The sequence below is a fragment of the Macaca fascicularis genome, chromosome 12, assembly GCF_037993035.2.
Source record: "Macaca fascicularis isolate 582-1 chromosome 12, T2T-MFA8v1.1".
In the NCBI taxonomy this organism is placed as follows: Eukaryota; Metazoa; Chordata; class Mammalia; order Primates; family Cercopithecidae; genus Macaca; species Macaca fascicularis.
Window position 1 is genome coordinate 48,230,751 of NC_088386.1, and position 12,933 is coordinate 48,243,683.

Here is a 12,933-nt window from a genome sequence, read left to right on the forward strand (position 1 = left end):
CCTTATTTTGGCAGAAGGGGAAAGAAACATGAACCCTTTATCTTCAAATTGCAAAGAAGTTGGTTCCCTAGATATTGCATGGAAACTTTTGTCTGTTCGTGTCAACTTCTTGCATGAGAAAACATACTTTTTAGTTACTCATTTTATCAGTGTACGTTTTTACATTGTTTTATTTCTGAAAATAAACCAAGATTATTAGGTTTCTCAGAGCTTTTATTGATCTGTCACCTCTTGATGCAGTGGAAACAGAGTCTTATGAACTAGGCATGAATTCTAAATCTTTTGCTGTTTAAAAGTTGTCCTGATTTCTCATTTAGGAATAGAACGAGTGGCAGTTGTTGTCTGAAGGAATGGCTTGCTCAATATCAAAAGGAATGTGATAGGTCTTTTGACATGGTCCTGCTTCCTTTTCCACTTAGGATTAAATAATCCCATATTGCTTTTAGGTATGCGTGATAGATACTTAATATTTTTTACAGCAAATAGGAAAATCATTAAGATTTTGCTAATGGCATGAATTTACTATCAAGGGTCAGGAATGAGCAGAAAGCGTTGTATCTTTATGGTGAAAAAAAACCCAATAGCTATGCCAAAACAAAGCTCATTATTTTGAGCCAGTGTTCCAGTGGTCAGATGGAGAATAAAAATAGTTAATATCATTTAATGGGCTAATTCAATGAGTTTCGTGGGGGTTAATTTTAAAGAATAGTTATAGCAGATGTATGTGTTATAACATGTGGATAGAGAATAGTCGTCTCTACCAGAAGAGGATTCTTAAAAATCTGTTTCAGTGAAACAGGGCCAAGATGATTAAGCTCTTATAAGATTGAGGTGATTGGCTGGGTGTGGTGGCTGACACCTGTAATCCCAACATTTTAGGAGGCCGAGGCGGGTGGATCACTTGAGGTCAGGAGTTGGAGACCTGCCTGGACAACATGGTGAAACCCCGCCTCTACTAAAAATACCAAAAAAAAATTAGCTGGGCATGGTGGCACAGGCCTGTAATCCCAGCTACTCAGGAGGCTGAGGCAGGAGAACCACTTGAACTGGGGAGGTGGAGGTTGCAGTGAGCCAACATCGTGCCACTGCATTCCATCCTCTGAGACAGAGCAAGACTCCAACTCAAAACAAAAGATGGAGGTGATTGTGGTAACACCTGCTTTTTTTCTAAGCTGCAATTCTCTACCGTTTTCAAGAAAAATACAAGTTAGCCTATTTACAGAATGTTTTGAATTGACTACTGTCCTCTGGTTAAAACCCGTCTTGAGATAATTGATAGCTGAAAAGGTAGGATGGTTCTCTCAAACTTGACTTCCATCTAAATCAACACTGAGTTGATTAACTTAGATATCAAGAAAAATTGCCTCATTAGTTTACCCCTGAGGAGATGCCTATGAAGTTATATCCTTTTTACAGTTAATAAGAAAGTTTTCACTTGAAGAAACAATTTGAAATATTTAATAAAATGTTGTTGAGCCGGGCGCGGTGGCTCAAGCCTGTAATCCCAGCACTTTGGGAGGCCGAGACGGGCGGATCACGAGGTCAGGAGATCGAGACCATCCTGGCGAACACGGTGAAACCCCGTCTCTACTAAAAAATACAAAAAAACCAGCCGGGCGAGGTGGCGGGCGCCTGTAGTCCCAGCTACTCGGGAGGCTGAGGCAGGAGAATGGCGTAAACCCGGAAGGCGGAGCTTGCAGTGAGCTGAGATCCAGCCACTGCACTCCAGCCTGGGAGACAGAGCCAGACTCCATCTCAAAAAAAAAGAAAATGTTGTTGAAGTCATCCATTACGTTTGGGAAAAGTACCATGCAGCCTTTTATCAGATGATAATGATTTTATTATATTTCACTATTTATTTTGCCCTGTTTATTAGGAACCTCATAGCCAAATGTAATAATGTTTGATTGTTTTGTATATTGCTCTTTATTTTATGGCATGTTTATTATTGCCTATACATGCTGTTATCTTAATATTTCCATAACTCATATTTAAAACTTACTGCAAATTGCCTCAATTCTTTGTTTGCAAGTAGTTTGGTTTTTAGAAAAAGCAATGTGAGCACAGTAACTGCTCTACCATGAAAGAGTTCTCTTTATATTTCTAGACAGACTGATAAAAATTTTGTACACTCTAGAATTTAATTGCAATTTAATCCTAGTCCAAGGTTGGCATAGCACTCAGTAAGAACAGATTATAGCAGCACAGTTCTCATTTTGGTATGGGTAACAATCACTTAGGGACTTGCTTTTTAAAAAGCACCTGTAGATTTTGTTTCAGCCATCATGATTTCATGATACAGAACGTTAGAAGTGTTAAAAAAATGTCCAAGAGAGGATGTATTGGAGGTGGCCCATTCTCTTAAAAAGACACAGGTTAAGTAAAACTCAGTTTCATCCTTACGATGAAAATTGATTGAAACTCTGAACTTGAACTTTTTAGCCAGTGTGTGGACTTTATTATTTGAATCTATACTCTATTAAGGGAATGCTAGAGTGCTATCTGCGGCTGGGTGGGGTAGCTCTAATATTTCATCTAGAAAGTCACAAATATCCTGTAGCACAATTTTTGTAAAATTGTATTATGTATTTGTATTATTTAAGAAATAATGGCTGAGACCAAAAAAAAAGAAAAAAAAAAAGCCAAAAAGGACTGGAAGGATATAATCAAAATGTTAGTTTATCTGGGTTTCCAAATTGATTGGTTGTTTTTATTATTTTTATTTTCTACAATGTGTAAGTGTAACTTGCAATGAGAAAAACTTTGATGAAGGGAAAGCACAAATTTAAGTTTAGAGAACAGTATATTTCAATAATTAACAATAACACCTTTTATTGCACTTTTACAGTATGCCAAAAACCATTAATTTGTGTGTTATTTCCTCTAGTATTCTCAACTACAGTGTATCCATCAGTGTTATTTTCTTCTAAACTAAAACTCAAGGAAGTATATGTTATAATTTTTATGCCATAGATAGTCTAAGTAGCATAGCAAGGCAGAAAAAGAATGGGTTATCAGCAAGAATTAGCCATGTGCAGCTAAATTATTAGTCATGAAATCATTACAGGACTCTTCTTAACACATAAAAGCGGACAGGGCAGATGTGTATACAAAGGTGATTTGGAAGAAAATGCAAAAAAGGAATTATTGGGTTGACCATTTGAATTGTTTGTAATCTAAAAATGAAAATGTGTTACAAATTATGGAGCAAAGAAGATTGTTGTCCTCTTTTCATCAAAATAAGTCATGAAAGGCTTAAACATTCCTTCAAACATTGTGTTTTGGTGATGCAAATGCAAAAAGAAAAAAGCAGGAATAATGACAAGCTGTAACCAATTTGAGATGTATCTGAAATCTGGAAGTGGTATTTACAAGACGGATATGTTGTAGATTCATATATGAAGTTAATAAGCAATTATTTGTATTCAGGTCATGCCCATTTTTGGTGTACGTAACTTTAGGGAAACTGGGAATTGAAATTCAGATTTACTGTGTTTCTTATGAAAATTTTTAACAAAGTTTTTTTTCCTGCTGTCTTTTTGCTCTCTAAATTATTCTTCAAGTGTCAGAAAATAAAGGAAATAAAAAAGCCTTGTTGGACTTATATGGTAAATAAAAATAGTGATGAGTGTTTTCCCTGTTATACTGAAGATTACAAGCTTCAGAGGAGAATATAAATTTAACAGGATTGCTCTTGAGTTAATTGTTTAAAGCTGGATGATGGGCATATGAGTTTTATCATATACTTCTCTCAACTTTTTTTCTGTGTTTGAAATAACCTGTAATAAAAGTGTTGGGGCTTTTTGTTGTTGTTGTTTTTTGTTTTTTAACTTTCCCATGTGAATCTAATGATTTACCAGCATTGGGAACTACAGGTGTTATTTATTTTTCAAATTTCAGTCAATTCATCTCTCAGCGGGTCACCTTCCTCATCTGTTTCAACAGGAAGAGTAGAAATGCTACAGGCTGGGTTGCAGGTGGTCGGGTGATTGGGTGAAGGCCTTAACCAGTGTAACTACTATAGCTACTATGCACTCTGCACGCACTGTGCTCATGTTGCATTGGCAGGAGAGGGGAGACCACTTTGCTCTGCTCCTGCACTTGTGCCTTTACATGTAGAGAGACATTTTGCTCTAGGATTTAAAGACTTGAGCTATCTATAGAATGTGATTTAGTGAGGATACCAAATTATTTAAAATAATGGTCATCCTCTCAAGTTAGAAAACTATAGAATCTAATAAAGTTGGAAACATTTGCTTACATAAACATTTAAAAGGTGTTGGTTAGTTTCATGCTTATCATACATCTAAGTTTTATTAGTAGCCAACTGGTAATAGTTTTTACAACTTTTAAAGTTACCTAAGTACAGCCATATAACACCTACCATTTTGGTCAACAGTGGTCTGCATATATGCCTGTATGATGGTGGTCCCATAAGATTACAGTGGAGCTGAAAAATTCCTATTTAGTGGCATTGCAGCTGTCCTGACATGGTAATACAATATATTACTCACTTGTTGGTTTTGATGCTGATATAAACCAGCCTATTACCAATCTGGTTTTATATAACCTTCCAGTCATAAAAAAAAACGCACACACAATTATGTACAGTACATAATACTTGATAAACAATTATGTTACTGGTTTATGTATTTACTATGCTTCTTATTGTTTTAGATTATATTCCTTCTGCTTAAAAAAAGTTAACTGTAAAACAGCCTCAGGCAGGTCCTTCAGGAGTTACCCAGAAGAAGGCATTGTTATCATAGGAGATGACAGTTTCATGCATGTCGTTGCCCTTGAAGACCTTTTGGTGGAAAAAGATGTGACAGTGAAAAACAGTGATATTGATGATCTTGACCCTGTGTAGGCCTAGGCTAATGTGTATGTGTTTTAGATTTCAACAAAGAAGTTTAAAAATTAAAAAATTAAAAATAGAAGCTTATAGAGTAATGGTATAAAGGAAAAACATTTTTGCACAGCTGTACAGTGCGCTTTTGTTTTAAACTGTTAGTAGAAAAGGGTAAAAAAGTTAAATTTTAAAGTTTATAAAGTAAAGTTATAGTAAGCTAAGGTTAATTTATTAATGAAGAGGGAAAATTTTTTAAATAAACTTAGTGTAGCCTAAGTGTACAATGCTTATAGAGTCTGTAGTAGTGGATAGTACTGTCCTTGGCCTTCACCTTCACTCATCAGTCACTTACTCACTGATGGACCCAGAGCAACTCCCTGTCCTGTAAGCTCCATTCATGTAAGTTCCCTATACAGGTGTACTATATTTTATACAGTATTTTTACTGTACCTTTTCTATATTTAAATATGTTTAGATACACAAATACTTATTGTTGTGTTACAGTTGCCTACAGTATTTGGTATAGTAACATGCCACACAGGTTTGTAGCATTGGAATAACTTTTAGCTTATAGGTGTGTAGTAGGCTGTACACCTAGGTTTTTGTAAGTACACTCTTACGATGTATGACCAATGACAAAATCACCTAATGATGCATTTCTCAGAACATATCCCTGTCATCAAACAGTGCATAATTGTATTGTATTTTCATTTTTAGTATCATAAAATGTATTAGTTACATAAGTAATTTAATCTCACTAGGAAAAATTCCAACAATTAAAGCAAAGGCTTTCACCGATCTACCTGTGTGTCTTTTTACATATTTTTCTGTTTATTTACGTATGTATAGTCACTTAAAATACATGTTTTTTTCACTGTTAGAGAAAAAATATAATTGGAATCATGTATATTTTGCAGCCTTGTTAAAATGCGTTTTGGAGTATATTCTGTATCAGTATATGTAGATCTACCTCATTTTCTTCATGACTGCGTTGTATTTCATAATATAAGTATACCAGTTTATTGAAATATTTCAAATGTCAGAAGCTCTTTCACAGGACTTGGAAATTACTAGTATACAGTCACATTTAATCCCATCATTATGAAGTTTTATGAAGTATGTGCAATTGATTGCCTAACACTTCTTTAATAAGAAACCTTTCCCTAGTATAGGAACCATGAGAGTTTTGTTTTGTTTTGTTTTTTCTGGTGTATTCTGATTATATATAATATGTGCAAGTTGGTGCCTCTGCATCTAACTTCATAAAACTTCTTGAAAGTTGCCTCATCCCTGTAAGCTTAAACTGTTAAACAAAATGAAAATATTTAGAGCATATAACAGCCTTTTTTGCTGGAAGGTTTTATAGAAATAAAGTTGCCAGCATATTTTTAGAGGAGTAACTATTCCCTGAAACCAGAATAGCTTATTTTGAAAAATAAGCCAAAACAAATATACCCTTAGATAAGTGTATATAAAATTACCACAAAGGGATTGGGATAGGAAATTCCTACCCATCCCCGTTTTTGCTTTGGGTGAGAACAGTCTAAGAGGTTTCAATTAATGGGAAAGATTAATATACATCATTTCATTGGCCAGACGCAGTGGCTCATGCTTGTAATCCCAAAACTTTGGGAGCACAAGGCAGGCGGATCATGAGGTCAAGAGATCGAGACCAGACTGGCCAACATGGTGAAACCTCGTCTCTACTAAAAATACAAAAATTAACTGAGTGCGGTGGCTTGCACCTTAATTCCAGCTACTCTGGAGATTGAGGCAGAAGAACTGCTTAAACCTGGGAGGCGGAGGTTGCAGTGAGCCGAGATCGTGCCACTGCACTCAGCCTGGCAACAGAGCAAGATTCCTTCTCAAAAAAAAAATTAATATACATCACTTCGGCCGAGTGCAGTGGCTCACGCCTGTAATCCCAGGACTTTGAGAGGCCAAGGCGGGTGGAACACGAAGTCAGGAGTTCAAGACCAGCCTGGTCAAGATGATGAAACCCCGTCTGTATTAAAAATACAAAAATTAGCCAGGTGTGTTGGCAGGCACCTGTAGTCCCATCTACTTGGCAGGCTGAGCCAGATAATTGCTTGAACCTGGGAGGCCGAGGTTGCAGTGAGCTGAGGTCGCGCCACTGCGCTCCAGCCTGGGTGACAGAGCCAGACTCCGTCTATATGTATGTGTGTGTGTATATATATACGTTTATGTGTATACATATATGTATTTGCTGTTACTTAGATGACTATGTCTAAAGAGGTATATATGTATCTGTATATACACGTATATCTAAACAGGTATATATATGCACACACATCATTTCATCAACTGATGAATATTGAGCTGTAGAGAAGAACAAAGGATGTGTGTATTTCTTTAAAAGCCTGCAACCTTTGGCAGCAGTTCTTCTGGAAATTTGTAACATCTATCTCCTTATACAACTGTACCCCTAAATACAAGAATGTTCCCCATAGCATTGTTTGTAATAGAGAAAAACTAGAATAAAAATATACAACAGTACTGTGGCTATGGGTACTGATACAAAAGGTCTCCAGAATATGTGAAAAAAGCAAAATGCAGAACCATTTTTCTGGTGAGAATCCCACTTGTGGAAAATAAACTGAGAATATATATATATATATGTTTTATATATAACTAGCTCCATATATGTATCTATATTACCTAGATATGTATATAATTTTTGGAAAGATGCATAACAGACTCTTAACCTGATCGCTTTTAGGAGTGAAATTGGCAAACTGAGGAAGGAAGAATTTCATTTAATACACTTTCATTTTTATACCCTTTTTAAAGTTGTGAATTCTTTCTAAAATGAGCTTATAAAACGTCAACATTTTAGCATGAGGATTTTGCAGGTACTGACTTGTAACAAATTTAGTTGTTGGGAGTTACCAATTTCTGTGGCTTTTCTGCTTATTTGCAGATGAATTGGATAATTGCCTGAATCATAAACACTTCTAGACCACAATGTTGCAATGTACTTTTTTTACCCCATCATTGTGACCTGATTTACCCATGATGTGGCTTTTGATTAGTTTAAAATGAACATAAAATAGTTAAAATGCTCAATGCGAAGTAAGTACTTAGATTGTGGAATAGTAATTTTGGAAAAACGAATATTCTTGTATTAAATTTGACAGGTACCCTATTAAAGCACTCAAGTGAAAAAGTTTAACAGGCTTTAGAAAGCCTCACATTTGATTATGCTACTTTGTGTCTTTCCTCACTTACCTCAAGTTTCATCATTCTATAGCAGTCCCGAAACACTTTATTTTTCTTAACTACCATCTTTGTTCTGGAGAAGTATGTTAAACTTTGAGTAAACTTAATTATTTTCTCCCCTCTTTAGACTTGTCAATTATTTTCTCCCCTCTTTAGACATAGTCATCTAAATAATAGCAAATAAGAGCTATTTGGCAATATAGCAACCCATAAGTTGTAGACTAAATCTTACAATTTTTTTTGACCCTCTATCCTGATGGGTTGGTAGGAGGGTTATTCTAAGGTTGTGTTCACCCAATTCCAGCTTGGGTTGAGGTGCTAGAGGTGGACACTGTGCCAGGATATTGGGGTGAAGATGCAGACTAATCCTCAAGACATTTGCTAAAGTGACTATTGAAATATCTTTTATTGTGGTCAGGATGGTCTTTCAGATGTAGCAACTTCCAGCCACATGACCATGTGGTGTTTCTATGCCAGGCTTAGGGCAGAGGCATCCGTAAGCGTGGCTCTGTACTTACCTACCAAGATACTGTACACAGCTATGCTCTATGTATGGTTTTGCTTGGGCTTTTCTAGATGCTTTGTCGGGAAGCCGCTGTAGCACTACTCCCTTTCCCCATTTACACACATAAGTGCAAACATGCATACAACATGCTTTATTTAAACTAAGGAAATCGTTCTCACTTGTTGGTAAGCCCCTCACTCTCTTTTTCCCTGTTCCCCACGAACATTTTATCTGTACTTCAGTCAACTCATTGTCTTTGCTGTGCATTCAAGACATTTTCTGTTTATCCACACTCCTATCCCTGATTATATCTGTACACTAGTTTCCGTAAATATTGTGCAATGTAGAATTAGAAAAACAGGCTGTTTCTTCTTTCTGCTTTGCCACATCCCTCTTCTGGGGAAATGAACACAGAGCCTGTTAGCTCTTTAACAGGTGGGAGGTGGGAGGAGGGAACCATCAGGAGAAATAATTTGCCACACTTGCCATTAGTAATTCTTCTGAGTCTGTACTTTAACAGTTTTTTCAGTCTGTTAACTGAGCTTAACAAGATTTGCAAACAGGCCACTGCATGTACTTTTTACCTGCTTCTTGCTAAAATAAGACTGGTGGATAATTTTGTGTAGTCGGGAAATAAGATAATTCGTAAGTCATCCGCTAGTGTTCTCAACTACTGCTGTATTCTTGAGGCATGGAACACACTCTTCAGAAACCTGTTTTACAGACACAGTTTAAAAACGAGTCTACAAAGATTCTGATACAACTGCCCTGCTGCTCCTCTGTTCAAAAAGGACTACCCGACTGAAAATTTTTTTACAAGTTTACTTAGTTCTATTTTGAATAGGTAGAATAGTCATATGGGTCAAAATTCAAAAAGTATAAAAGAATATAGACTGAAAAGGCTTACTCTTTTCTCCCAACCACTCTTTCCTCCCTCCACAGAGAACCAATGTTAAATTCTTACATCCTTCTAGAAAGTTTTTAAAATATCTAAGTACAACATACATTTCTTCATATATACAACATATGCATATATGTATGTGTATAATGCATATTTTCCCCTTATTTATACAAATGCATAGAGCTGTTCTGAACTTTCAGTTTTGAGCTCACCAGTATATTTTCAAGATCTTTCCATATCAGTACCTAAAGAGCTTCCTCATTCATTTTTCTAGCTGCATATTATTCTATTGTATGGATGTACCTAATTAACCAATTCTTTACCTTCATTACTGATTATTTACGTTGTTTCCAATCTATGTTATTACAAACAAAGCTATAGAGAACAATCTTGTATATATGTCATTTTATAGAGGTTTGTATATTATAATATACAAAGATATATATGTATAATTGTATATTATACAGAGATATGTTGTCCTAAAGACATACAAAATTACTGGAGTAAAGAACATATACGTGCATCATTTTAGCAGATACTGCCAAACTGTTCTCCATAGAAATTATAACAATTTACTCTCCAAAACAGCCATGCATGAAGAGTTTCTGTTTATTCACAGCCTCAGCATCAGAGAATGTTATACAACTTTTTGATTTTTGTCAGTTGATGATGAAAAAAGACCTAATTTCTCTGATTATTAATGGTATTGAATTGAGCATCTGTTCATGTTTTAACATTTATAATTTTTATTCTGCAATTGCATTTAACTTTTTATATTTGGGTTTTGGATTGCTGGTCTTTTTTTTTTATTGGTTTCTAGGAATTACTTGTATTAACAGGAAATTTTTCCTTGTGCTGTAAGTTGCAAAGGTATGTTTTATTTAAAAATTTTTTGTCATTCAATTTGACATTTTATGTTGCTATGCATATATAGTAGTATGTGTGTTTACCTGTATACAGTTGTCCCTGAGCATCTGTGAGGAATTGGTTCCAGGACCCCCTGTGGATAACAAAATCTGGATCCTCAAGTCCTTTATATGAAATTGGATAATATTTGTATGTATATGACCTATGCACATCCTCCCATTTACTCTCTGTAATACCTAATATATGTAAATGTTATGTAAATAGTTGTTATGCTGTATTGGTTTTGATTGACATTATTTTTATTGTTGTATTGTTACTTTTTTTTTTTTCCAAATACTTTTCATCCAAGGTTGGTTGAATTCCAGATATGGAACTTGTGGATAGGAAGGGCTGACTGTATATAGTAGAAATTCTGTGTCTTATATGGGTCATGAATTTTTGTATCGTGATTAGAAAGGCCTTTATCCCTCCAAGGCTATAAATGACTTTTCCAGGGATTCCCTCTACAATTTTATATTTAGATTATTTGGTACATTTTAGAATTTAGTCTGGTATAGGGTACCTGGTATGGATCCAGTTTCTTTTCCTTTTTGTAAGTGGTCACCCCATTGAATTAGTAACATTTTTTATTAATCTATTTGGGCCTTCTTCCGCCTTCTTCCAAATCTTGTATTCTGCTTCGTTCTGTTGTTTGTTTTTGAGAAAGAGTTTCACTCTGTCGCCCAGGCTGGAGTGCAGTGGTGCTATCTCGGCTCACTGTAACCTCTGCCTCTGGGTTTAAGTGATTCACCTGCCTCAGTCTCCCGAGTAGCTGGGGTTACAGTCATATACCACCATGCCCAGCTAATTTTTGTAGTTTTGGTAGAGGTGGTTTCGCCATGTTGGCCAGATTGGTCTCAAACTCTTGGCCTCAAGTAATCCTCTTGCTTCGGCCTCCCAAAGTGCTGGGATTAGAGGCATGAGCCACCACGCCCGGCCCTGTCATCTATTTGTGTATCGGTACACACTGTTTTACGTATTCAGTTCCTATAATATTTCAATATCTGGTTGGAATAGTCTCTATTTTTGCTTATTATTTCATGTGAATTTTAGAATTAACTGATTCTTCCAAGAAAAATATGCTCACATTTTCAATTTGAATTCTGATGTTACCTCCTTAAAGTGGTAACATCTTATTTATTCAAAATAGTTATCACAGTATATGGTTATCTCGTTAATTTAGTTACATGTTTTATTATCTTTCTGTCCCACTAGAATTACTTCATGAAGACAGCTATCTTTTTTATTTTGCTCACCACTATATCCACATCACCTAGCACAATAACCAACACATAGTAGCCCCTCAATATAGATTGAGTGGATGAATAAGTGAGTTAATTTATAAAATTTTTTAAAACTTGACATCAAAATAAAACTGTACTTCTTACTAAAAGGAGTTGGCCACTTAAATATCAGTATTTCCTGTCTTCCTATAACCACAAGAACATTCATTGTTCTTTTTTTATTCTTAATGGGTTATGAATAGTATCTGAAAACCTTTAACTTACTCCTTTCTTTTTCCTTTATGTCTCCTATTCTTCTTCTCAACGCTTTTTCCTTAAGTCCATTATACTATTGTTCTTTTGACTTGACTTCTGTGAGAAAATACAGTTCCAAACTCAGTGCAAATAAAATCTAGGGTCCCACACATTTGTAAATCAGGAGGCAACTTTTGTTCATATACTGAGCAAGGTTAAAGAATCAGAATAGGTTTATAATGTTCATAAGAAAACTGTAAAGAGGAGATACCCCCAAATTGAGGCATGTTTCAAAAGTGCTTGGTGTGGAATGAAAGGAATCACTTAGTAGTAAATAATAAAGATAGCAAGGTATGATTTGTGAAATTAAATGAAAAATCTGATGACCTTTTTTTCTTTTTTGAAACAGGGTTTCATTCTGTTTCCCAGGCTGGAGTGCCGTGGTGCAGTCGAGGCACATTGCAACCTCAAACTCCTGGCCCCAAACCATCCTCCCACCTCAGTCTCCCAAAGCATTGTGATTGCAGGCATGAGCCACCTTTTCTGGCCTCAAGACATCTTAAGAGTCTAGTGAAATGTTATAACCGTGTTTTCTGTAGTTGAATTTCATAAAACTGAAGATGTTATGTTCTTGTTGAATTTACCCTTTTTTCCCACATATTATCATTTAATTAAAATATTCAATGATATGACTTCTAGTTGTGCCTTAGTAATGTACACTTATTTCTACATAAGTTAGCTTGCAGTAAGTTCAAATCTTATATCAGGTCCATATAATTTAGAAGATGAGAAATATACATGATATGAACATGAGAATACTGGTTTAATTTAAATTGTTTTGGTGTTAATAATTTACTTTTTCCCCCTCTCTTTTCCTGTTAAGGATTCTGGACTCTACTTATAATATCCCTAACTGCTGGATTCTCCTGTTGCAGCTTTTCTTGGACAGTGACTTACTTTGATTCTTTTGAACCAGGAATGTTTCCTCCTACTCCTCTCTCACCTGCCAGGTTCAAGTAAGTATTCCTGTTTCCTGTTTATTTTTTAAATG

The 12,933-nt window shown here is 35.5% G+C and overlaps 1 protein-coding gene across 5 annotated transcripts in view; it reads left to right on the forward strand.

The window, feature by feature from the left end:
- Positions 1-12,933, forward strand: part of ARL6IP6 (ARF like GTPase 6 interacting protein 6) — a 42,700-nt gene that overhangs the window by 3,452 nt on the left and 26,315 nt on the right. For 3 of the 5 annotated variants that reach the window (XR_012421109.1, XM_005573195.4, XM_045368257.3), the window contains one exon: positions 12,766-12,898. Coding sequence is in view for 2 of the 5 variants with exons in the window: in XM_005573195.4 (XP_005573252.3) it covers positions 12,766-12,898 (133 nt within the window). In the remaining 3 variants the exon portion in view is untranslated. Of the gene's footprint in view, positions 1-12,291; positions 12,410-12,765; positions 12,899-12,933 lie in introns of those variants that run through there. The other 2 variants (XR_010579870.1, XR_012421110.1) reach the window with 2 other exon arrangements.